The 25,706-nt window shown below is 38.4% G+C and overlaps 1 protein-coding gene and 4 non-coding genes across 8 annotated transcripts; all 5 read left to right on the top strand.

The window, feature by feature from the left end:
• The first annotated feature begins 2,193 nt into the window (after nucleotides 1-2,193).
• Nucleotides 2,194-20,517, top strand: LOC117323762. Of its 4 annotated transcripts, none has more exons than XR_004531827.1 (7): nucleotides 2,194-2,315; nucleotides 6,161-6,188; nucleotides 9,506-9,747; nucleotides 14,654-14,871; nucleotides 15,143-15,962; nucleotides 16,414-16,886; nucleotides 17,183-20,517. XR_004531827.1 is itself a non-coding variant. In XM_033879196.1 (6 exons), the coding sequence occupies exons 1-6, from the start codon at nucleotides 2,276-2,278 to the stop codon at nucleotides 16,734-16,736; spliced, it is 1,671 nt and encodes a 556-aa protein (XP_033735087.1). In that variant the 5' UTR covers nucleotides 2,194-2,275; the 3' UTR covers nucleotides 16,737-20,517. The 4 variants fall into 4 exon arrangements, 1 of the variants encoding a protein (XP_033735087.1); XR_004531825.1 differs by having other exon boundaries at nucleotides 16,414-19,194; nucleotides 19,226-20,517; XR_004531826.1 differs by having other exon boundaries at nucleotides 16,414-19,969; nucleotides 20,001-20,517.
• A 1,883-nt stretch (nucleotides 20,518-22,400) lies between these two features.
• Trnaa-agc lies at nucleotides 22,401-22,473 on the top strand. Its single transcript has one exon. It is a non-coding gene; the product is annotated as a tRNA-Ala (tRNA).
• Nucleotides 22,474-22,992: 519 nt separating this feature from the next.
• Nucleotides 22,993-23,064, top strand: Trnae-uuc. The gene has a single exon. It is a non-coding gene; the product is annotated as a tRNA-Glu (tRNA).
• Nucleotides 23,065-23,932: 868 nt separating this feature from the next.
• On the top strand, nucleotides 23,933-24,004 carry Trnae-uuc. The gene has a single exon. It is a non-coding gene; the product is annotated as a tRNA-Glu (tRNA).
• Nucleotides 24,005-24,851: 847 nt separating this feature from the next.
• On the top strand, nucleotides 24,852-24,923 carry Trnae-uuc. Its single transcript has one exon. It is a non-coding gene; the product is annotated as a tRNA-Glu (tRNA).
• The last annotated feature ends 783 nt before the right edge of the window (nucleotides 24,924-25,706 follow it).

Below are 25,706 nucleotides of genomic sequence, written 5' to 3'. Positions count from 1 at the left end.
TCATCATTCTACACAAGTCAATACTGTGTATTTGAGGGGTTTACACTCAAATCTTCCTGTGGTTTTTTTTTTTTTTAGATTTGTCTTGGAATGGATTGTCCAAAATGTTATTTTGGATGTATTTGTCATAAAACTTTCCAAAATTACTGGTCCGATAGGACCGAACAAGAATAATATTAAATTCCCGTTAAGGGGAATAACTCTTGATGATATATACATTTATATCTTTTAAGGGAAATAACTCTTGTGATCTTGTTCATATTTAGGTTCACTTGTCCTCTGATGAGCTGAGACGTTGTTCATGGTAACCATCCTGATATGTATGATAAACATGTCCGGCTTATCAATTGTGAACAACACATTTAAACTTATACAGAATGTTACGTTGAGTCAATGTTTTAAGTTTTGTTTATGAATCAAAAGGCCGTGGTCGATTCGGAGGTCAATGTAGTCTACATCTTAGAAACAGATCATTTATAATCACATCGACAAATTTTGTTATGTAATTTTAAATGCTGAGTCAAGGTAATTGTGGCCTAAAAGGAAAAAAATGTGCATGAACCGATACAACATCAAAGAAACGAAATATGGAAAAGCATGTTGGTACTCTAAAGTTAATATACTCAGCGTAATGTGATTTTTCTGTCATAGAACATGGCGGAGTTACTGTTAATAAACATGTCCCTTACAATATAAAGTCCCAGAGATCCGTGACACTAGTGTTAGAGATCCGTGACAATATAAAGTGTTAGAGATCCGTGACAATATAAAGTGTTAGAGATCCGTGACAATATAAAGTGTTAGAGATCCGTGACAATATAAAGTGTTAGAGATCCGTGACAATATAAAGTGTTAGAGATCCGTGACAATATAAAGTGTTAGAGATCCGTGACAATATAAAGTGTTAGAGATCCGTGACAATAGAAAGTGTTAGAGATCCTTGACAATATAAAGTGTTAGAGATCCGTGACAATATAAAGTGTTAGAGATCCGTGACAATATAAAGTGTTAGAGATCCGTGACAATATAAAGTGTTAGAGATCCGTGACAATATAAAGTGTTAGAGATCCGTGACAATATAAATATAAAGATACATTTTTGCCATACCTCAGAAAAACACTTCTGCCATACCTAACAGATACATTTTTGCCATACCTCAGAAATACATTTCTGCCATATCTATGAGATACACTTTCCATAATGTACAAATGTGCCCATCTTCGCTAGCCAAGGCTTCTGATTACGTTACACTCCACGTTCGTGGAGTGTAACGTAATCAGAAGCCTTGGCTAGCGAAGATGAAATGTGCCTCGCTTATTATGTTAAATATAACTATCATCATATTTCCTTTGGTTTGATAACTTCGTCATGTATATTTGTTGATTTTAATTACCAATATCGAATTGGTACTTAATATACGTATATTTCCAAATAAACTAGTTGATATCGTCAGGTGTTATAATACGGTAACAAATTAACAGGCGATAAGTTGTGTTTATTTTGTGTTTTTACAGCAACTAGACAATTGGAGTTAGTTGACAGGTTAACATAAGTGTCTGTGATGTGTTCCTACTTCTCATTGTCTTTTTTATTCATAAAAGTAAGTTTACAAACCATTGGACTTTTCCCGCGTGTGATTTGTCGGGGAACAGGCAACATTCTGATACTTCCTCTTCTACAAACATATTGAAAACAACATTCTGGACAATCAACTCATAGGCAAAGTGTGGCTATGACGTAATAGATCATTAGTGTCAATTAGGCAACTTTAATTATGTCTTTGGACAAATTAAATCTAATAGCCTTTTTGTCATATTGGTGTGCCAGTTCTTGTTCCGAGGACTATCGTGCGCTTAGCCGCATAGGAAAGTCAGCCGCGTGTACACGGATATCTGTTGCTCTTCCAGGAACAGGAAGTGATCAATATCATGTATTTACAACCACAGTATTAAACTAAATAGCTACGAGAGAGAATGGTAAATACATATATCCCTGACGTACAGTGTATGTACCAAGTATACTAATACAAAGATCTATATTACTGGAGTAACTATGATTTGTGCTCTACGTAAATAAAACAATATCGAGAACACGCCATTGAATATAGATGTGATTATACAGGAGGATGTTGTTGAGTCTCTGTATACAGTCGTACTGGTGCAGTGGAGCACGTCCGGAAGAGGACGACACCGTCACACCTCCTAACAACACACCGACATATAGGTCATAGTATATATATATATATATATATATAGAGAGAGAAAGGTGCTGTGACATGGCCGAGCCGGATATTGTAAAAGGACCACATCTTTCAGGTAAACAGTTTATGTGTACGGCTGTACTGTCATATTCAGTAAATGCTACAGAGGCTGAAAAGTATTGCGACATTATTGATAAACATGGCTGATGACAGTGGCGAGACCCACTTGTACTGAAGGGTCGTTGTAGGCTTAACACATACAACTGTCAGTTTGTTAGTGTTTCAATAGACATACATTTTATAGTGTCGACACCCAGTAAGTAACATATTTCGAGAGTTGAGGGGTCGTCCACGGCAATACCGACTTATTTACGGTATCATTATTAATTAGTTATATCGATCATGACGTAGATCCATTCTATTGGGTCCATAGCCCATTCCTAACGACCGAGAGCTAGATTTGCCTTAGTGAGTTTCTCCTGTATGAAAGTATATATGTACATTATCTGTCTACCGTCGATGTCATACATGTATGTATTTGTACACATGTGCACATATACAGTCTATTGTCTTAACACCATGTATTGCCTCACGTAGGATTGCTACCTTCTCAGACTCCAAATAAATATGAAACCTCTTTTCCTCTTCAGCTTTCAATAGAATATACAACCTCCCAACACTTCCTCCCAATCCACCAACAAGATACAACCCTCCCAACACTCCCTCCCAATCCACCAACAAGATACAACCCCTCAACACACCCTCCCAATCCACCAACAAGATACAACCCCTCAAAACTCCCTCCCAATCCATCAACAAGATACAACCCTCACAACACTCCCTCCCAATCCACCAACAAGATACAACCCTCCCAGCACTCCCTCCCAATCCATCAACAAGATACAACCCTCCCAGCACTCCCTCACAATCCACCAACAAGATACAACCCTCCCAACACTCCCTCCCAATCCACCAACAACATACAACCCTCCCAACACTCCCTCCCAATCCACCAACAACATACAACCCTCCCAACACTCCCTCCCAATCCACCAACAAGATACAACCCTCCCAACACTCCCTCCCAATCCACCAACAATATACAACCCTCCCAACACTCCCCCCCAATCCACCCCCAAGAACACCTCCCAAAATCCCTCCCCTCCACCAACAGATCACCCTCCCAAAAACTCCCCCACAATCCCAACAAGAACAACCCCCCAAACCCCTCCAATCCACCAAAAAGAACAAACCCTCCAAACACTCCCCCCAATCCACCAACACCGATCAACCCTCCCACACTCCCTCCCCCACCCACCAAGATACAACCCCCAACCCCCCCTCCCATCCACCACAAGTACAACCCTCCCAACCTCCCTCCCCCCACCCCATATACAACCCTCCCAACCCCTCCCATCCACCAAAAGATACAACCCCCTCCCAACCCCACTCCCCTCACCCTTCCCACCACCAACAAGAACAACCTCCCCAACACCCCTCCCAACCACCAACAAGATACAACCCCTCCCAAACACTCCCTTCCCAATCCACCAACAAGATACAACCCTCCCAACACTCCCTCCCAATCCACCAACAATATACAACCCTCCCACACTCCCTCCCAATCCACCAACAAGATACAACCCTCCCAACACTCCCTCACAATCCACCAACAATATACAACCCTCCCAACACTCCCTCCCAATCCACCAACAAAATACAACCCTCCCAGCACTCCCTCCCAATCCATCAACAAGATACAACCCCTCCAAAACTCCCTCCCAATCCATCAACAAGATACAACCCTCCCAACACTCCCTCCCAATCCACCAACAAGATACAACCCTCCCAACACTCCCTCCCAATCCACCAACAAGATACAACCCTCCAACACTCCCTCCCAATCCACCAACAAGATACAACCCTCCCAGCACTCCCTCCCAATCCACCAACAAGATACAACCCTCCCAGCACTCCCTCCCAATCCATCAACAAGAAACAACCCTCCCAACACTCCCTCCCAATCCACCAAATAGATTCAACCCTCCCAGCACTCCCTCCCAATCCACCAACAAGATACAACCCTCCCAACACTCCCACCCAATCCACCAACAAAAAACAACCCTCCCAACACTCCCTCCCAATCCACCAACAAGATACAACCCCTCAAAACTCCCCTCCCAATCCACCAACAAGATACAACCCCTCAACACTCCCTCCCAATCCATCAACAAGATATAACCCTCCCAACACTCCCTCCCAATCCACCAACAAGATACAACCCCTCAAAACTCCCTCCCAATCCATCAACAGGATACAACCCTCCCAACACTCCCTCCCAATCCACCAACAAGATACAACCCCTCAAAACTCCCTCCCAATCCATCAACAAGATACAACCCTCCCAACACTCCCTCCCAATCCACCAACAAGATACAACCCTCCCAACACTCCCTCCCTATTCATCAACAAGATACAACTCTCCCAACACTCCCTCCCAATCCACCAACAAGATACAACCCTCCCAACACTCCCTCCCAATCCACCAACAAGATACAACCCTCCCAACACTCCCTCCCAATCCACCAACAAGATACAACCCTCCCAACACTCCCTCCCAATCCACCAACAAGATACAACCCCTCAACACTCCCTCCCAATCACCAACAAGATACAACCCCTCCCAACATTACCTCCCAATCCACCAACAAGATACAACCCTCCCAACACTCCCTCCCAATCCACCAACAAGATACAACCCTACCAACACTGCCTCCCAATCCACCAACAAGATACAACCTCTCAACACTCCCTCCCAATCCACCAACAAGATACAACCCTCCCAACACTCCCTCCCAATCCACCAACAATATACAACCCTCCCAACACTCCCTCCCAATCCATCAACAAGATACAATATTCTCATCACTTCTTCCCCATCCTCCCACAAAGTAGATTCCTCCTAACACTCCCTACCAATCCACCAACAAGATACAACCCCTCAACACTCCCTCCCAATCCACCAACACGATACAACCCCTCAACACTCCCTCCCAATCACCCAACAAGATACAACCCTCCCAACACTCCCTCCCAATCCACCAACAAGATACAACCCTCCAACACTCCCTCCCAATCCACCAACAAGATACAACCCTCCCAACACTCCCTCCCAATCCACCAACAAGATACAACCCTCCCAACACTCCCTCCCAATCCACCAACAAGATACAACCTCCCAACACACCCCACCCAATCCACCAACAAGATACAACCCTCCCAACACTCCCTCCCAATCCACCAACAAGATACAACCCTCCCAACACTCCTCCCAATCCAATCCACCAACAAGATACAACCCTCCCAACACTCCCTCCCAATCCACCAACAATATACAACCCTCCCAACACACCCTCCCAATCCACCAACAAGATACAACCCTCCCAACACTCCCTCCCCAATCCACCAACAAGATACAACCCTCCCAACACTCCCCTCCCAATCCACCAACAAGATACAACCCCTCAAAACTCCCTCCCAATCCACCAACAAGATACAACCCTCCCAACACTCCCTCCCAATCCACCAACAAGATACAACCTCCTAACACTCCCTCCCAATCCACCAACAAGATATAAATCGCCAAACACTCCCTCTCATCTTCCATTTATAATTTTGATAACAACCAACCCCTCTCCCAGCTCTCATGACTCCGCCATAAAGTCCCTCCCTCTCATTCCTCCATTGTATAAACCCTCTCCCTCTCTGGTATCTTAATAACCGAACCCCTCTTTCATAAAGCAATAAGCAAAGTATGTTTTTATCTGCTACTGTTATTGTTAACAATACAATGGCTATCAATCTACCCATCCTTCGTCTAAAATAGTATTACCCTTCTTCCCCTTGTCTTCCTAAACAGTTTCACCCGCGTAAAACCCGACATTGTTTTCTTTTTTGTAGACGCTCAGATCAAGACATTGTTTTCAAGGTAAGTAGCCCTGAGGCCAACGACCAAATGACCGTAAATACAGAAAAATGGAACGCTTTTGTAGAGCATAATGTGTACAGTCAGTGTACAGCGGGCTGAAGTTAGCAGCGGATTCGTTATTCGTTATTGGGGATTCGAATAACGAATCCGCTGCCAGCAGCGGATTGGGGATTCAGTTTTTTATGTTTAAATGATGTTTCTTTTTATTGACGTTTTGACGATTGGATTCAAATAACAAATCCGGTTCAGCCGTGGATTAGAGATTCAGTTACATATAAGTATTTTTCTTATTATATGTGATTGGGGATATCGAATAACGAACCCGCTGCCAGCAGCGGATTGGGGATTCGAATAACGAATCCGCTGCCAGCAGCGGATTGGGGATTCAGGTTTTTTTTTTATGTTTAAATGATCTTTCTTTAAGTTGACATTTTAATGTTTGGATTTAAATAACGAATCCGCTGCAACAGTGGATTGGGGATTCAGTTACATATAAGTATTTTTTTCTTATTATATGTGATTGGGGGTTCAAATAACGAATCCGCTTGATAAACTATGATTGGAGATTCGATTTTACATTTTTATTTTGTGATTCGAATAGCAAATTTGTTGCCAATAGCGTATTGTGGATTCAGTTTATGATGTTTAATTGACGTATTTTATCATAAATTACGAAAATGGTAATTTGCGGGTATTACAATGATATAATTACTTGGTAATTCAATCAACAATAATGGAATTCTAGTTCAAATCTGCTGCCAAGAGTTTCTTTCTTGTGGGAGGTTTATCGTCTCTTTATAAGTAGACAAAGTTCTATGTTTCTTCGCCAGCACTCTATGTTATATATTGTAATATATAAAGACCAGAGTATCATTTCGATATAGCTGAAGGTTTGATTGGAATGCAAACATGTATACGGAATCTAAAATTATATCAGTAAAATAATCTTGGTTATTATATTTATGCTACAAATAGGATAATATTGTTAAACTATTCTGCTGTTGTTCGAATCTCCAATCATATATTAAAAGGAAAAATATCAATTGAACATGTATGTAACTGAAACCCCAAATCATATTTTATAAGAACTAGAAATGTCTGTAAGACATAAATGGTCCCGTCTTCACATGAAATTAGTTATCGATACTTGGATAATGTTTGTATTTTAACCAATAAGGGGCCAGAATTTTTTTTCTTCTTTTTTTTTTTTTTTTTTTTTTACAAAAATAAATAATGCCATTGTCTTTGTATAGCCAGACTGCATATTATACCAAATTTCATAAAAGTCGAACGATATTTAAGTATCGACCAATCAGAAATCTCTATTTGGCGGCCATCTTGAATCGTTATTCTGTTTTTTTTTTTTTTTTAATTGTTTATAATGAGTGCTGTCATGGTATCATTTCTCCCATCAATATCCATAATCAGATAGAACAAACGCTATTACAGGATATGTTTTAATAAAGTTTAACATTGAAGCGGGACGGGACGGGACGGACACGCGAACACTATTTATTAGATTTTTACCTGTGAAATATTGAGAATTATTCATTCTATCAAAATGATATTTTGAAAAATATCACTTTTTCTGATTTGACCAATCAGAACACTGCTTAAAAACGACAATGCGGAAAGTAAAGATTTGAAATTATAGGATGTATAATGTAAGATAGAATATAGGCCATATAACGTCACAATTTTGCGTACATTTGTAAGCCACTGACAAGGGACTACAATGGATTCTGGGAGAGATTGAGCTGCCTCGGTATATTTTACTATGGAATGTAATGAACAGAATATTTAACAGTATCTTCAGTAATACCAAATATATTTCATTCGTGTTGCTAATACTTTTTTTAAAAATATCAAATAATTAGCCACATTCATAAAATATAGTTGGTATTACTGAAGACACTCCTCTATACCACCATCCCCCACCATTTCATGGCGGGGGTATAAAAATAGCAATTAGGCTTAAGAAACTGAATCCCAAATCCGCTGCTGGCAGCGGATTCGTTATTCGAATCCCCAATCACATATAATAAGAAAAATACTTATATGTAAGTGAATCTCTAATCCACGGCTGAAACGGATTTGTCATTTGAATCTAATCGTCAAAATGTCAATAAAAAGAAACATAATTTAAACCTAAAAAACTGAATCCCCAATCCGCTGCTGGCAGCGGATTCGTTATTCGATATCCCCAATCCGCTGCTGGCAGCGGGTTCGTTATTCGATATCCCCAATCACATATAATAAGAAAAATACTTATTTGTAAGTGAATCTCTAATCCACGGCTGAAACGGATTTGTTATTTGAATCCAATCGTCAAAATGTCTATAAAAAGAAACATAATTTAAACCTAAAAAACTGAATCCCCAATCCGTTGCTGGCAGCGGATTCGTTATTCGATATCCCGAATCACATATAATAAGAAAAATACTTATATGTAAGTGAATCTCTAATCCACGGCTGAAACGGATTTGTTATTTGAATCCAATCGTCAAAATGTCAATAAAAAGAAACATAATTTAAACCTAAAAAACTGAATCCCCAATCCGCTGCAGCGGATTCGTTATTCGAATCCCCAATCCGCTGCTGGCAGCGGATTCGTTATTCGAATCCCCAATAACGAATAACGAATCCGCTGCTAACTTCAGCCCGCTTCAGTGTACAGTGTAATTTGTTGATACTATTTTAAGAATACATACTCAACGAGATTTCTGTGAAAGTTACACGTGCTTTACAAATATGTAGAACTCAATTTGGTAGTCCGTATACTGGATTTTAATCCTGATGATGTGACTTGCTCTGCTTCACTCAGTATATATAGAGACAACATTTGGTATGTTTGGTTTGTCTTTGTTTAACGTCCTTTTAACAGCCAGGGTCATTTAAGGACGTGCCAGGTGATAGATTTTGTCCAGATTGTCCGACTATTTCTCAGGTATGCCAGAAATGCTTGCGCTGTTTTCAGATTTCTCTCAATCGTAAGACGGATACATAGCAACTTTACTAGTTTCACTCAAAATTTGGCGTTTCAGTTGTCTACCATACATTCTGTATACAGTAAAACAAGGCATACCGAATCGAAAGTATTTGAATTAAAGAAAAAATGAAGTATTTCGAAACCAATACTTAAGTCATGATGAAGTGTACAAACAGTTTACAAGCGTTTTAAACCAAAAGTGTTTTTAATCGTTTATGTTAAACTTATTTACCATGTTTACAATTTACAACATGTACATGTACCACGCAATAAGTAAACAAAACATTTTGACAAATGTAAGCATATCTTTGATTTCTGGGTTGTACAGACTGACTGCTAGTTTGTCCCGGGAACATGTTCGTGCTAATAAGACAACAAACTACGACTTCACCCATCCACGGAGAGGAATGGCCATAGTAATCTCTAACGAAAAGTTCCAGTTACACGGACCCAGACCCTACGCCGATGTCGACATCACCAAGATGTGGAAAATGTTCAGAAAACTTCACTTTGATGTGTTGACATTTAAGGATCTGACTAAAGATCAGATTCTCCTTGTGTTGGAAAATGGTAGGTAAATGACTTTTCTAAATGAGTTGGTAGTAACATAAGTTTTGTGACTGAGTGGTAAGTAACAAGTTTTGTGACTGAGTGGTGAGTAACATAAGTTTTGTGACTGAGTGGTTAGTAACATAAGTTTTGTGACTGAGTGGTGAGTAACACAAGTTTTGTGACTGAGTGGTGAGTAACATAAGTTTTGTGACTGAGTGGTGAGTAACATATGTTTTGTGACTGAGTGGTGAGTAACATAAGTTTTGTGACTGAGTGATTAGTAACATAAGTTTTGTGACTGAGTGGTGAGTAACACAAGTTTTTCGACTGAGTGGTGAGTAACATATGTTTTGTGACTGAGTGGTGAGTAACATAAGTTTTGTGACTGAGTGATTAGTAACATAAGTTTTGTGACTGAGTGGTTAGTAACATAAGTTTTGTGACTGAGTGATGAGTAACATAAGTTTTGTGACTGAGTGGTTAGTAACATAAGTTTTGTGACTGAGTGGTGAGTCACATAAGTTTTATGACTGAGTGGTTAGTAACATAAGTTTTGTGACTGAGTGATGAGTAATATAAGTTTTGTGACTGAGTGGTTAGTAACATAAGTTTTGTGACTGAGTGGTTAGTAACATAAGTTTTGTGACTGAGTGGTGAGTCACATAAGTTTTGTGACTGAGTGGTGAGTAACATAAGTTTTGTGACTGAGTGGTGAGTCACATAAATTTTGTGACTGAGTGGTGAGTAACATAAGTTTTGTGACTGAGTGGTGAGTAACATAAGTTTTGTGACTGAGAGGTTAGTAACATAAGTTTTGTGACTGAGTGGTGAGTAACATAAGTTTTATGACTGAGTGGTGAGTAACATAAGTTTTGTGACTGAGTGGTTAGTAACATAAGTTTTGTGACTGAGAGGTTAGTAACATAAGTTTTGTGACTGAGAGGTTAGTAGCATAAGTTTTGTGACTGAGTGGTGAGTAACATATGTTTTGTGACTGAGAGGTTAGTAACATAAGTTTTGTGACTGAGTGGTTAGTAACAAGTTTTGTGACTGAGAGGTTAGTAACAAGTTTTGTGACTGAGCGGTTAGTAACAAGTTTTGTGACTGAGTGGTTAGTAACATAAGTTTTGTGACTGAGTGGTTAGTAACACCAGTTTTGTGACTGAGTGGTTAGTGACATAAGTTTTGTGACTGAGTGGTTAGTAACATAAGTTTTGTGTCTGAGTGGTGAGTAACATAAGTTTTGTGACTGAGTGGTTAGTAACATAAGTTGTGTGACTGAGTGGTGAGTAACATAAGTTTTGTGTCTGAGTGGTGAGTAACATAAGTTTTGTGACTGAGTGGTTAGTAACATAAATTTTGTGTCTGAGTGGTGAGTCACATAAGTTTTGTGACTGAGTGGTGAGTCACATAAGTTTTGTGACTGAGTGGTTAGTAACATAAGTTTTGTGACTGAGTGGTGAGTAACATAAGTTTTATGACTGAGTGGTTAGTAACATAAGTTTTGTGACTGAGTGGTGAGTAACATAAGTTTTGTGACTGAGTGGTTAGTAACATAAGTTTTGTGACTGAGTGGTGAGTAACATAAGTTTTGTGACTGAGTGGTTAGTAACATAAGTTTTGTGACTGAGTGGTGAGTAACATAAGTTTTGTGTCTGAGTGGTGAGTAACATAAGTTTTGTGACTGAGTGGTTAGTAACATAAGTTTTGTGACTGAGTGGTTAGTAACATAAGTTTTGTGACTGAGTGGTTAGTAACATAAGTTTTGTGACTGAGTGGTTAGTAACATAAGTTTTGTGACTGAGTGGTGAGTAACATAAGTTTTGTGACTGAGTGGTTAGTAACATAAGTTTTGTGACTGAGTGGTTAGTAACATAAGTTTTGTGACTGAGAGGTTAGTAACATAAGTTTTGTGACTGAGTGGTTAGTAACATAAGTTTTGTGACTGAGTGGTGAGTAACATAAGTTTTGTGACTGAGTGGTTAGTAACATAAGTTTTGTGACTGAGTGGTTAGTAACATAAGTTTTGTGACTGAGTGGTGAGTAACATAAGTTTTGTGACTGAGTGGTTAGTAACATAAGTTTTGTGACTGAGTGATGAGTAACATAAGTTTTGTGACTGAGTGGTGAGTAACATAAGTTTTGTGACTGAGTGGTTAGTAACATAAGTTTTGTGACTGAGTGGTTAGTAACATAAGTTTTGTGACTGAGTGGTTAGTAACATAAGTTTTGTGACTGAGTGGTGAGTAACATAAGTTTTGTGACTGAGTGGTGAGTAACATAAGTTTTGTGACTGAGTGGTGAGTCACATAAATTTTGTGACTGAGTGGTGAGTAACATAAGTTTTGTGACTGAGTGGTGAGTAACATAAGTTTTGTGACTGAGAGGTTAGTAACATAAGTTTTGTGACTGAGTGGTGAGTAACATAAGTTTTATGACTGAGTGGTGAGTAACATAAGTTTTGTGACTGAGTGGTTAGTAACATAAGTTTTGTGACTGAGAGGTTAGTAACATAAGTTTTGTGACTGAGAGGTTAGTAGCATAAGTTTTGGGACTGAGTGGTGAGTAACATAAGTTTTGTGACTGAGAGGTTAGTAACATAAGTTTTGTGACTGAGTGGTTAGTAACAAGTTTTGTGACTGAGAGGTTAGTAACAAGTTTTGTGACTGAGCGGTTAGTAACAAGTTTTGTGACTGAGTGGTTAGTAACATAAGTTTTGTGACTGAGTGGTTAGTAACATCAGTTTTGTGACTGAGTGGTTAGTGACATAAGTTTTGTGACTGAGTGGTTAGTAACATAAGTTTTGTGTCTGAGTGGTGAGTAACATAAGTTTTGTGACTGAGTGGTTAGTAACATAAGTTGTGTGACTGAGTGGTGAGTAACATAAGTTTTGTGTCTGAGTGGTGAGTAACATAAGTTTTGTGACTGAGTGGTTAGTAACATAAATTTTGTGTCTGAGTGGTGAGTCACATAAGTTTTGTGACTGAGTGGTGAGTCACATAAGTTTTGTGACTGAGTGGTTAGTAACATAAGTTTTGTGACTGAGTGGTGAGTAACATAAGTTTTATGACTGAGTGGTTAGTAACATAAGTTTTGTGACTGAGTGGTTAGTAACATAAGTTTTGTGACTGAGTGGTGAGTAACATAAGTTTTGTGACTGGGTGGTGAGTAACATAAGTTTTGTGACTGGGTGATGAGTAACATAAGTTTTGTGACTGAGTGGTTAGTAACAAGTTTTGTGACTGGGTGATGAGTAACATAAGTTTTGTTACTGAGAGGTTAGTAACAAGTTTTGTGACTGGGTGATGAGTAACATGTTAGGGGTAGGAATTGACGTCATCAGGTAGTTTACACATGCTCTAGGCGAGAAAAATATCGTCGGTTCGGAGGTAGTTCAAACTTAGTAAAGGTATTTACACCGTCATGAATTAAACCAGTATAGGCCCAAAGAACCGGTTGTAACTGCGTTATTCTTTGACCAAACAGTCCAGTTTTCGCCTGTTTAGTTTTTTCAAACACTCTAGACAAGTGCGATTTTCTCTGTAGTCCCTATTTTCAGTCAGTTCCGAACACATTTGTTAAATTAGGATGCAGATAAAGTATCCATTCATGTTATATGAAATGGCCGACCATGAGTGCCGACGTATGCCTCTATTTTGACGTCGTGATATAATACGCCCGCTCCTGGGACGGACACCTAATCTCCATGTGACTCTGAGACGCACAACTAAACGGGATATTGTTGTCTCATGTACACCATGTTGCTGGACTACATGACGTTGCCCATGCCCCTGCATTATCAGAGCAATGGCTCTATCCCTTTCGGCTTCACTCAATCTCGGCATTTCGCTGAACAATCGATTCGCTTCGAAAAGAAATGTGTAACTGATCTGTACTGTTTCAATGTTCGATTTGTAATGATGCCCAGGATGCATGCTTTCTGGACAAATCTTCTCAAAGCATGCAGCGTCGAGCGGGGTCACCGTCAACTATTTTAACTGAAGAACATGTACAGTTTACAGTGCACGGAGACAGCTCAGTGTGAAATTCAATTGAATTTAGACCACGTGTCTCAAAGTTATATAAAAAAAACCGAACTTGCGTTCCTTTTTTTCGCTAGTATATATAGTTACCATTTTGTCACATAGAAGTACAGGTAAACATGATTTTTACTCACAGTCAGTCAGAGGTTGACAAAGAGACCTTTTGGTCTTAAAACGTTACAACGACAATCGTACGCATTGTTATGTATACTGTTTGTGTAAAGATAAATCTTGTATATAAATGGGACTGTATGCTTCAAATGGTGATTTTGGCATGGACGTTAGAAATTTCCTTTTCTGATTCTTCTGCACATGCAGAGTCAGTTGTGATTTTTTCTTGTCATACTGGAATATCTTAGAAAGAAGACAAGATTTGTATCTAATATGCAATATGTCATGTGTGCGTGTGAGCAATTTACGTAAATATTACAAACATTTGTAAAATGCCAAATTATTGGGCAATATATATATTTATACAAATGTATTTCAAGATAGCGATTTCATATAACATGAGTACTTCATATGCATCCTAATTTAACAAATGTGTTCGAAACAGACTGAAAATAGGAACGATCGTACGTAAGTACCGAGAAAATCGGACTTGTCCGGAGTGTTTGAAAAAAACTTAAGTAGGAGAAAACTTGACTGTTTGGTCAAAGAACAATGCAGATACAACCGGTACTTTGGGCATATGATGGTTTATATGTGTCGCCTTTCATGTCCCCCGGACTACTCAAACTTGCCGGTACACAAATTCGCACATTAGTGTATCGGTCGATTCCCCTTTTGGTTCTAGCTTTCACATGGAAAAGGTGGCTATACTCGGCACTGCCAATCTCTATTACTGTTTAAACTTACCACTCTTCATCATGTTCCCACAGCTGCCAAACAGACGGATTACCACCACCAGTCCGACTGTTTCGCATGCGTTATCGGTTCTCATGGAGAGGAGAAGTTCCTGAAATACTCTTCGCCCCACAAAAGAGAGCACGTCATTTACGGAACGGACAAACACGTGAGCACAAATAAACTCACTGGTCTGTTTAGTGACAGTCAATGTCCTGGACTTCGGAACAAACCGAAACTATTCTTTATTCAGGTATGTCTATGTTATAGTAGGAAGGAGCAATGAAAAAGGGTCTCGAACTAGCGACCTCTGTCGCTCTAAGTGTTACTGCTACTAAACTAAAAATAAATTCTCGCTAGCTTGACAAACAATGTAGTCAGATGACTTTTGTTCTCCACGTTTACACTGTTATACAAATTCATTTCCTATTTTGAAAACGTATGGTTTTGCTACTGATTTATGTACTATAAAAGTAATGACGATATTGTTATTTATTTGTGATGTAGATTTTTTCCCTTTGCAGGCTTGTAGAAATTATTCTTCTCCATCTAGGCCTAATGAATCCGGCTTTGATTTTGGAATCGACGTCAACATCACTTCCTGTCAATCCCCGACTCACCCTCCTGTATTTGCATTATTTGAACCCCGAGGGACACCTAAACGTGGCGCGGGTCCCAGTCACGGTTCAGTAAACGTACAGGAAGCTAGCAAAACAGCAGGAAACATTTGTGAATTAAATGAGAACAAAGGTGGTAAAGATACAGGTTTCAGTGAAAGCACGAACGTTATTCGGAACAAAATATCACCAATGAAAGATGAAATGGGTCTGTCATTGCCAAAAGACAAAGAAATGAGTCCAACATCGACTAAAGGCAATGAAATGAGTCAAACATTGCCTACAGACAAAGAAATGAGTCAAACATTGCCTACAGACAAAGCAATGAGTCAAACATTGCCTACAGACAAAGCAATGAGTCAAATATTGCTTACAGACAAAGCAATGAGTCAAACATTGCCTACAGACAAAGCAATGAGTCAAATATTGCCTACAGACAAAGCAATGAGTCAATCAGTGCAGAAAATCAATGAAATGATTCAAACGTCGACTAAAGACAAAGGTATGATTAAAACAGAAGATAACACAATCAATCCGACATCTAAAAATAAAGAAGTGACTGATGTTAAAGAATCATTTACACAGCAAACTGTCGACGATGTAGAATTTGGGAGCACTCGACCAACGTTCAGCTTGTCGAAGATGTTGAATTTTAACACATCTATTGATGAACAGCTGTCTCCGATTTGCAGACCAAATTTTATGATAATGTACTCGAGTCCAGAAGGTAAATATGTATATAAATATTTGTATTGAAAGACATGTTAAAACGTATAAGTATTGTCTGGAGTGTCTCCGTATACCGTTTCAATTATACAAAGCTTCACCAGAAGTATACTATCTTTTACAATGTTTCGGTCAATCTGTCTAGTTCAAAAGTAGCATATATTGTTAATTGGTGTTAAGGGTGGAGTTCTGTATAAATGAATATTGGCATACAGCTCTCTCGTAAGAATGTACATAAATGTGGAACTCGTTCAGTGTTACCTGAACGGGTCTAGTCAAACGGTGAATTCTAGAAGTATTTCCGACATTGTTCCAGTCTGTTTTGTGAAAGTTCCAGTCTGTTTTGTGAAAGTTCCAGTCTGTTTTGTGAAAGTTCCAGTCTGTTTTGTGAACTGTATTTGGCAAAGGTGGAAATATGTTATAAATACCCGTTCCTATTGTTATCATTACAGGTATGTTTTCGATAGGTAGGCCAGTCAGAGACGGTCCCAGTGAACGTAATCCAGTCGCAGGTGGCTTTCTACTGCACTCCCTTTACTCGGTTGTTGTCCGGGAGAATCTGTTTTTTCGGCAAAAACATCCGGACGGCCTGGATATGCTGGATGTGTTCACTCGAGTCAACGATTTCGGCGTGAAGAATATTCTATCTACAATAGAAATAAGCAACGGAAGCGAAGAGGACAGACAAAAGCGAAATGTGATGTCTCCGTTCACTTTAGAACATCGGCTTGTAAATGACGTCATATTTAAATGTAAAGATGTAGTGCAATCTTGAATGTTTGCAGTGTAACAGCAGGGAACCCAACGGTGTGAGGTTAGGGCTGTAACAGCAGGGAACCCGACGGTGTGAGGTTCGGACTGTGGCATTAGGGGCCTTGACGGTTTGGGGTTCGGACTGTAACATTAGGGACCTTGACGGTGTGAGGTTCGGACTGTAACATTAGGGGCCTTGACGGTGTGAGGTTCGGACTGTAACATTAGGGGCCTTGACGGTGTGAGGTTCGGACTGTAACATTAGGGGCCTTGACGGTGTGAGGTTCGGACTGTAACATTAGGGACCTTGATGGTGTGAGGTTCGGACTGTAACATTAGGGGCCTTGACGGTGTGAGGTTCGGACTGTAACATTAGGGGCCTTGACGGTGTGAGGTTCGGACTGTAACATTAGGGACCTTGACGGTGTGAGGTTCGGACTGTAACATTACGGGCGTTGACGGTGTGAGGTTCGGACTGTAACATTAGGGGCCTTGACGGTGTGAGGTTCGGACTGTAACATTAGGGGCCTTGACGGTGTGAGGTTCGGACTGTAACATTACGGGCGTTGACGGTGTGAGGTTCGGACTGTAACATTAGGGGCCTTGACGGTGTGAGGTTCGGACTGTAACATTAGGGACCTTGATGGTGTGAGGTTCGGACTGTAACATTAGGGGCCTTGACGGTGTGAGGTTCGGACTGTAACATTAGGGGTCTTGACGGTGTGAGGTTCGGACTGTAACATTAGGGGCCTTGACGGTGTGAGGTTCGGACTGTAACATTAGGGGCGTTGACGGTGTGAGGTTCGGACTGTAACATTACGGGCGTTGACGGTGTGAGGTTCGGACTGTAACATTAGGGGCCTTGACGGTGTGAGGTTCGGACTGTAACATTAGGGACCTTGACGGTGTGAGGTTCGGACTGTAACAGTAGGGGCCTTGACGGTGTGAGGTTCGGACTGTAACATTAGGGGCCTTGACGGTGTGAGGTTCGGACTGTAACATTACGGGCGTTGACGGTGTGAGGTTCGGACTGTAACATTAGGGGCCTTGACGGTGTGAGGTTCGGACTGTAACATTAGGGACCTTGACGGTGTGAGGTTCGGACTGTAACATTAGGGGCCATGACGGTGTAAGGTCCAGACTGTAACATTAGGGGCCTTGACGGTGTGAGGCTCGGACTGTAACATTAGGGGCCTTGACGGCGTGAGGTTCGGACTGTAACATTAGGGGCCTTGACGGTGTGGGGTTCGGACTGTAACATTAGGGGCCTTGACGGCGTGAGGTTCGGACTGTAACATTAGGGGCCTTGACGGTGTGAGGTTCGGACTGTAACATTAGGGGCCTTGACGGCGTGAGGTTCGGACTGTAACATTAGGGGCCTTGACGGTGTGAGGTTCGGACTGTAACATTAGGGGCCTTGACGGTGTGGGGTTCGGACTGTAACATTAGGGGCCTTGACGGTGTGAGGTTCGGACTGTAACATTAGGGGCCTTGACGGTGTGAGGTTCGGGCTGTAACATTAGGGACCTTGACGGTGTGAGGTTCGGACTATGAGGTTCGGACTGTAGCACACGCAAGGGCGTTGACGTGTCCCGATTCACCCTACAGTCCGAAAGTTTGTTTAAGCACGATATGTGAACCGCTGTGAGACGGCCATGTTGCTATGGTATAGCGGTGTATTAAACTCATAAGTATTATCATTATCAATCCGCTATCGAATGAGAACGATCAGTATTCCTCACAGCCGATTTCTTCAAAGACAACAACCATGAAAACGCCCCGGTTACCTTGACCCAGGCATCTTCATTGACACGTTACACGGCGTAATGTTTATTGACATTAATTAAGCCTTGCTCATAAGTATTACAAACTATTACAATATCAAAGGCATTTGAACATATATAATATACAAGTATTGTAAATATTTACCAATAAATCATATTGTACAAGATTTGCCAATTGACTGGTTAGCGGACAGTTGAATATTTATATTGGTACTATATAAAGTATTATTATTTGAAATGGCTGTGGAACAAATTAACAGACTATAATCATACAAGGAGTAATAGACTGGACATAATGAATTAAACACCACGGGGCATGTAACCATGGTTATGGGGGAAGGGCTTGTTTATTATATCATAGAAGTACTTAATCTTTATCACACAGCTCCCTAGCTCCTACAGAAACGTTGTTACATGCCCCTTTGTGTTTAATCAGCTTGCCGGTTACAGCGGCATGTCTGTGGTTAAACATTTAGTGTGATCATTAAGTTGACTGTAATGATAAAGTTGATTAAAAAAACTCTTAACAACAGAACATTCCAATAGCATTCCTTTTAAACGTTTTACGTAAATTAACATAGATTGGGTAAGTTAAAATACAACAAGACTCTTTTGGGTGGCCGGGTGGCACAGTGGTAACTAACTCGCCTTTCATGTATGCGGCCAGGGTTTAACTCCCCGATCGGACGTGAAGAGGTATGGGATTAATACAAACATAGCATTAGAGGTATGGGATTAATACAAACATAGCATTAGAGGTATGGGATTAATACAAACATAGCATTAGAGGTATGGGATCAATACAAACATAGCATTAGAGGTATGGGATCAATACAAACATAGCATTAGAGGTATGGGATCAATACAAACATAGCATTAGAGGTATGGGATCAATACAAACATAGCATTAGAGGTATGGGATCAATACAAACATAGCATTAGAGGTATGGGATCAATACAAACATAGCATTAGAGGTATGGGATCAATACAAACATAGCATTAGAGGTATGGGATCAATACAAACATAGCATTAGAGGTATGGGATCAATACAAACATAGCATTAGAGGTATGGGATCAATACAAACATAGCATTAGAGGTATGGGATCAATACAAACATAGCATTAGAGGTATGGGATCAATACAAACACAGCATTAGAGGTATGGGATCAATACAAACACAGCATTAGAGGTATGGGATTAATACAAACACAGCATTAGAGGTATGGGATTAATACAAACACAGCATTAGAGGTATGGGATCAATACAAACATAGCATTAGAGGTATGGGATCAATACAAACATAGCATTAGAGGTATGGGATTAATACAAACATAGCATTAGAGGTATGGGATTAATACAAACACAGCATTAGAGGTATGGGATTAATACAAACACAGCATTAGAGGTATGGGATTAATACAAACATAGCATTAGAGGTATGGGATTAATACAAACATAGCATTAGAGGTATGGGATTAATACAAACATAGCATTAGAGGAACATTCGTGTTTGGATAAAGTTACCTTTAAGCTTAATAATGTGTGAAAACCCTTTCCCGTTATCAACCTAATGGATTTTAACCAGTATTTAATTGTCACTTTCGGGTAACTTGTGCAACTTAGAAATTGTGGTGATTTAAATTTTGATTTGCATTGTGACCACCAAAATGATAGTCCAGTATGTACGTGTTCAGATAAATTCAAACAGTCTCTTTTTTTATAGACTGTCACCTTTACAATGATTCGCGGACTAAGTTTAACTCACTCAGTAATTATCCCTTTGACCATAAGCATATCGATATTGTCAACATTTTACGTGTCCGTCCTACTTATGACGGTAAAACAAACAGAACATTGATTTCTGCTTCAATATAATATGTATAACATTACTTTATAGTGAAATCCAAACGCCTTAATTTTTACAAGATCTAGAAAACCATATTGACAGAAAATAATTTTCTATGAAATATATAATCTTAATATAATCTTATATGTTGTGAAAATCCAGTTGAACATGGTTGTAAATCTATTTGATTGATATGTAATAAACATATATAAATTAATTTAATTGTTTTTGTTCTCTATTCGTCACTTTACTTTTTGTAAGAGTACACATCGGGTTAATTTTTTCAGTTTCAACAAAATTTTATTGACTTTCAAAATGTAAAAGGGATCGGACATCAGACTTTGCCTATGTAGGTCCTTTCCATATTATTACAATCAAAATTAATATTTACATGCATTTTTAGCAGTGGTACCACTATCACAAGTAAAGGGAGAAAACTCCAAATAAGCAATGCACATACAGTATTGGAAATAACAAAATGTGATTTTTCGTCCCCTTTTTAAATTGGAGATTGCAGAAATAGACAAAACATTCCATATTAACGACAAATAACGCCAAATCAGCACAATTGATCAAATCTGATATTTAATTATTTTGTATGTGTTATGTATGTGTTATGTATGTGTTATGTATGTGTTATGTATGCGTTATGTATGCGTTATGTATGTGTTATGTATGTGGTATATATGTGGTATGTATGTGGTATGTATGTGGTATGTATGTGGTATGTATGTGGTATGTATGTGGTATGTATGTGGTATGTATGTGGTATGTATGTGGTATATATGTGGTATGTATGTGGTATGTATGTGTTATGTATGCAGGGTGTTACATGGTACATGTATATTCATGTTTGTACGTCCCTGGTGTATGTACCCACGAACCATCGGTCATATATGAAAATTGTATTAAATGCCATATATTCAGATCAATATAAACTCATATTTTGCATATGATGTTTAAATAACTTTTATTTGAAATTATATTTCAATATTTTCCCAACCCAATTACACAGTTGAAAATAAGCCTTGAAAAGCTAAAGTAAAGGTATGTTAAAAAATAATCCCTGGATGCAAAGACTCTGCTCAACCTGTAATTCATTTGATGGTGAATTGCATTTCTGTTTCTAATTGTCCTATGGACCAATTGGTTAAATCCAAGTTCTATTTCCAGATTGTGGATATTTTTGATCCAACTGAGTCCTCTAGGCCCTAATTCCACACAAATACGAATATAACACTTCAGACATGTCATTAGAGGTGAAGAAGACAGGCCTGAAGCCTAGCTCATTTTGATCATGCTTAGCCATCAAATGACATTTATTACAATTTTTTAATACAAAAATGCTAATAAAGCTGAATTGAATTATATACTCGGACTCATATACATACTCTGTGGCTGTATACAACATACCAGAGACATATAATATACATATAATATACTAGGGACTTCGGTTAAAAATTTAAAAAATAAAAAAAAAAAATATGAAAACCGCTTATATAGATTAAGAAAGTCATCCAAAGTCAACAATAAACATTTTCTTGGACGCCATCTATATCGCCATCTAGGCCTAGCGATAACTGAAGTCTCTGAACATACCGTCGATACACTATCACACAATATACGCCTCATACACTGTATCTACATACTCGTCCTACACATAGACCTCTCCTTTATATACTTAATGTAAAATGTATATATTTGGTGTCCGTGGTTAGAGGGTGAATTATCAAAAAACCATGACACAATGAGAAATAATCCACAAAAATGTCACCATTGAAAGCTGCGAAGCGGGCCATCATTGGCATATGTACACACAAACAAAATGCTGGCTTCTGATTGGTGGATGTTCGTTCTATTTACATACATTGATATATAGGCCTTATGCACCAAACGGCCTAACTTTTCAACATCAATTTTGTCTTATAGCTAGTGCTATATAGTTAATGTAGACCGATAATTATTTGGATCATAGTTTGTACTTTTGAAGCTTATCAGTTAGTCAGTTCCGCAAAAGATACTCCCATTTAAATGTGCCATATTTTTCTCGACGGGGAATTAGCTCAAGTGGTAGAGCGCTCGCTTAGCATGTGAGAGGTACCGGGATCGATACCCGGATTCTCCAAATTTTTTTCCTTACTTTATTTTTTTTCAATTAAGATTATCAAACACACTAACAACAATTACAGACATTTTAGGATATTTCAAATCAATTTTTAAATCATAATTTGAATCCAATATATATTCCTTATTTTCATGAAGATATACTATATATATGCAAACACCTATAAATATATTTAAAAAAACCTTAATTGGTAATAGTCTAAAAATTGTAGTATATCAATATATGAAAAAAAGCCACTTTATTCTGACAAAACCAGTTAAGGTCGAGTCTATTACCATCTCGGACACTACATATGCCAGTGCTAGTACGCTTCACATTGGTCATTAGTCTGATGAAGGTGACAGTGTAGTCATCGTAACGTCACACTCATAAATATCATCTTGGTTATGGTATATCAGGCGCGGATCCATATAACTGCTATCACATTTAGCAACCTGAAAATTAATTATTCTTTTCCAGAAAATAACAGGAATGGTTATTCAGATTCTATATAATTATGTTCACGAGTGCAATTATATATCCGATGTGGTCTAGTGGTTAGGATTTCTGGTTTTCACCCAGACGGCCCGGGTTCAATTCCCGGCATAGGAACATTTATTTTTGATTAATGTCTAACAAGTATTTTTACCAAGCCAATGAATATTAAGCATAATAAATAAGTTATTTGATTAATAAAAAAAAAATTATAATAAAAAAATATAGCTTACTGTAAAAAAAAAAAGCGCTTAGAAACAGATTTGATAATCCAATTATTTCAAATGATTTTTACTTGTCCGGTTAATTCCTTTTAACATTGTTCAAAGTTTTGCATTGTTTGTTAAACATTTTGTTACATGTACATTGTTTTGGTTGGTTTGTAATATTAGTTTGTGTATTTGCTGTAGTTACAATGCATATGTAGTTGATGTCCGTTATATACATGTATTACAATGTAGTATGTCGACTGCGGATAATGGATATAAATGATCTGTTGTTGATGCTGTTAGTTTGAATTTTCTTTTAATATTTATATTTGACTTCGTTATAAGTGTTATATGGACACATTCCTCTAATCGGTGTCAAATTCCCGATTCAAACAGAAAAATACTTCCGAAATTTAATAGAAATGATATTTACAAAAATAATGTAAAAATCGATAAAACATCGAAAAAATATGCCTAAATAAAGATTTACAGAGAAATTTTTGAGAAAATGCAATTCAAAGAAGACTTCGTGAGGCGGAAGCAGCATTTCTCTGTCCTAGTTTCAAACTTTGAAAACTTGACAGAAGTACTTCGCCATTATGAACCTCTAACATAGTTTTAGTAGGATACATTTAAAACGAACCGGTTTACATTGTGATCTGTATCTCAAAGATACATCATCTGTCGGAACTGTATAATATTGGAGGACAAATATAGATATATTGAACCATTCAGCATATAGAGATCATGTAAGTATATCCACATGTGAGTATATATCCGATGTGGTCTAGTGATTAAGATTTCTGGTTTTCACCCAGACGGCCCGGGTTCAATTCCCGGCATCGGAACATCTATTTTTTTCATAATGTCGAACAAGTATTTTTACCATGTCAAAATACACAAACCAATCTACAAACCAAACAAAACAATGTACATATACTATGCAAGATATTAAGAAGTAATGCAAAACCTTGAACACTGTTTAAAAGGGATTAACCAAAAAAGTAAAAATCATTTGAGAGATTGAATTATCAAACCTCTGTTTTAACCTATTTTACAATAAACTGTTATTTTTTCAATATCTTATTTAAAATTAATTATTGAAAAATAATTAAAATTATTAATCGTACCAATAACATAATAAACGAATCTACATTAATATTTGTCAAAGACGTGATTTACCGAGTACAAATGCAAGTGTACTATAATGATATTCTATATTTCATTGTATATACATGTATGTTTCTTCAAACATCAAACTACGAGCGAGAATGGGGAAAATGAACAGAAAGGGGAGATAACTATTAAACAAATATACTTTCTTCGGGACTTTCAAAAATATTTCATATATTGAAGTGGTATTATATTGTTTCAACTTACAACAGTGAATTATTATCGTATTAGTTCAGGTGATAAAACAGCAATAGTAGTTATAGAAGCGTTTCTTTGTCCTAGTTCCAAACTTTGAATACTTGACAGTGAGAGGTTACTATAGTCTGTCAGAATTACCTCGCCATTATGGACCTTTAACATAGTTTGAGTAGGATACATTGGTGTTTTTAAAACGAACCGGTTTACATCGTGATCTGTATCTCGAAGATACATTATCTATGGGATCTGTATAATACTGGAGGACAAGTATAGATATATTGAACCCTTAAGCATATAGAGATCATGTACACGTGTGAGGATATATCCGATGTGGTCTAGTGGTTAGGATTTCTGGTTTTCACCCAGACGGCCCGGGTTCAATTCCCGGCATCGGAACATATATTTTTTTTTTTATTAATGTCGAACAAGTTTTTTTACCATGCAAACATCTAAGCAAACATCAGAAATAATATATTGAATAAAAAATAAATTAATCAATTAATGAAATATTAAAAAAAAAAACCCCAGCTAGTTTTGAGAAACGTTACAAACAGAGATTTGATATAACAGTCTACTAAAGTCAGAGAATATATGAATGAACATCTCAAGAAAAAAAGATTTTGATTACGTAGACGATTGCCATCATCTACCCGGATTTGACTTCATATTTTAAGTGTCGTCGGTGAAGCATAAGACGCTTACACCTCCTGATCGACTGGTCTTAATCTTCTGTTTTTAGACGGCTCCAGGCAGGTCTATTTTTTATTGATATTCTGCCCTCGGTTAATTTATTTTGGAATTTGAACTACGGTTTCGCTTTTATGACGGATTTTTAACCCTACTCTTTTTTCAACATTTCAACCACACAAGGGCATTATATATCGGTCGCTTTATGACATATCGGTAAATTGTTTCCGCGTAAAAAGGTAAAGTTCAATATATTCCTGTACAGTCTCTGGTATTGTTGTTGGTTATGTAGACGTCTACACATTCCACATAAATTTGATTGTAATACTTCACTAATACTTTCAGAAGAGAAATATTTCTACTACTGAAAATATTGTTTTTGTACTTGTCAAAATCGTGGGATAACCTTTGAATATGATCTACCAGCGACTTCATGGTCTTAAAATCTTTTGTGTCCAAACGATAGGTAGAATTTGTATCGACTATCAAGCA

Source organism: Pecten maximus, chromosome 3, assembly GCF_902652985.1.
Source record: "Pecten maximus chromosome 3, xPecMax1.1, whole genome shotgun sequence".
Taxonomy (NCBI): domain Eukaryota; kingdom Metazoa; phylum Mollusca; class Bivalvia; order Pectinida; family Pectinidae; genus Pecten; species Pecten maximus.
The sequence above is the reverse complement of the archived record's forward strand: the minus strand, read 5'-3'. Positions and strand labels throughout refer to the sequence as shown.

Coding starts and splice junctions, on each gene's coding strand:
- LOC117323762 (XM_033879196.1), top strand. CDS start 2,276: ATGGCCGAGCCGGATATTGTAAAAGGACCACATCTTTCAG. Junction 9,748..14,653: donor TCTCCTTGTGTTGGAAAATG/GTAGGTAAATGA, acceptor ATGTTCCCACAG/CTGCCAAACAGACGGATTAC. Junction 14,872..15,142: donor CGAAACTATTCTTTATTCAG/GTATGTCTATGT, acceptor TTCCCTTTGCAG/GCTTGTAGAAATTATTCTTC.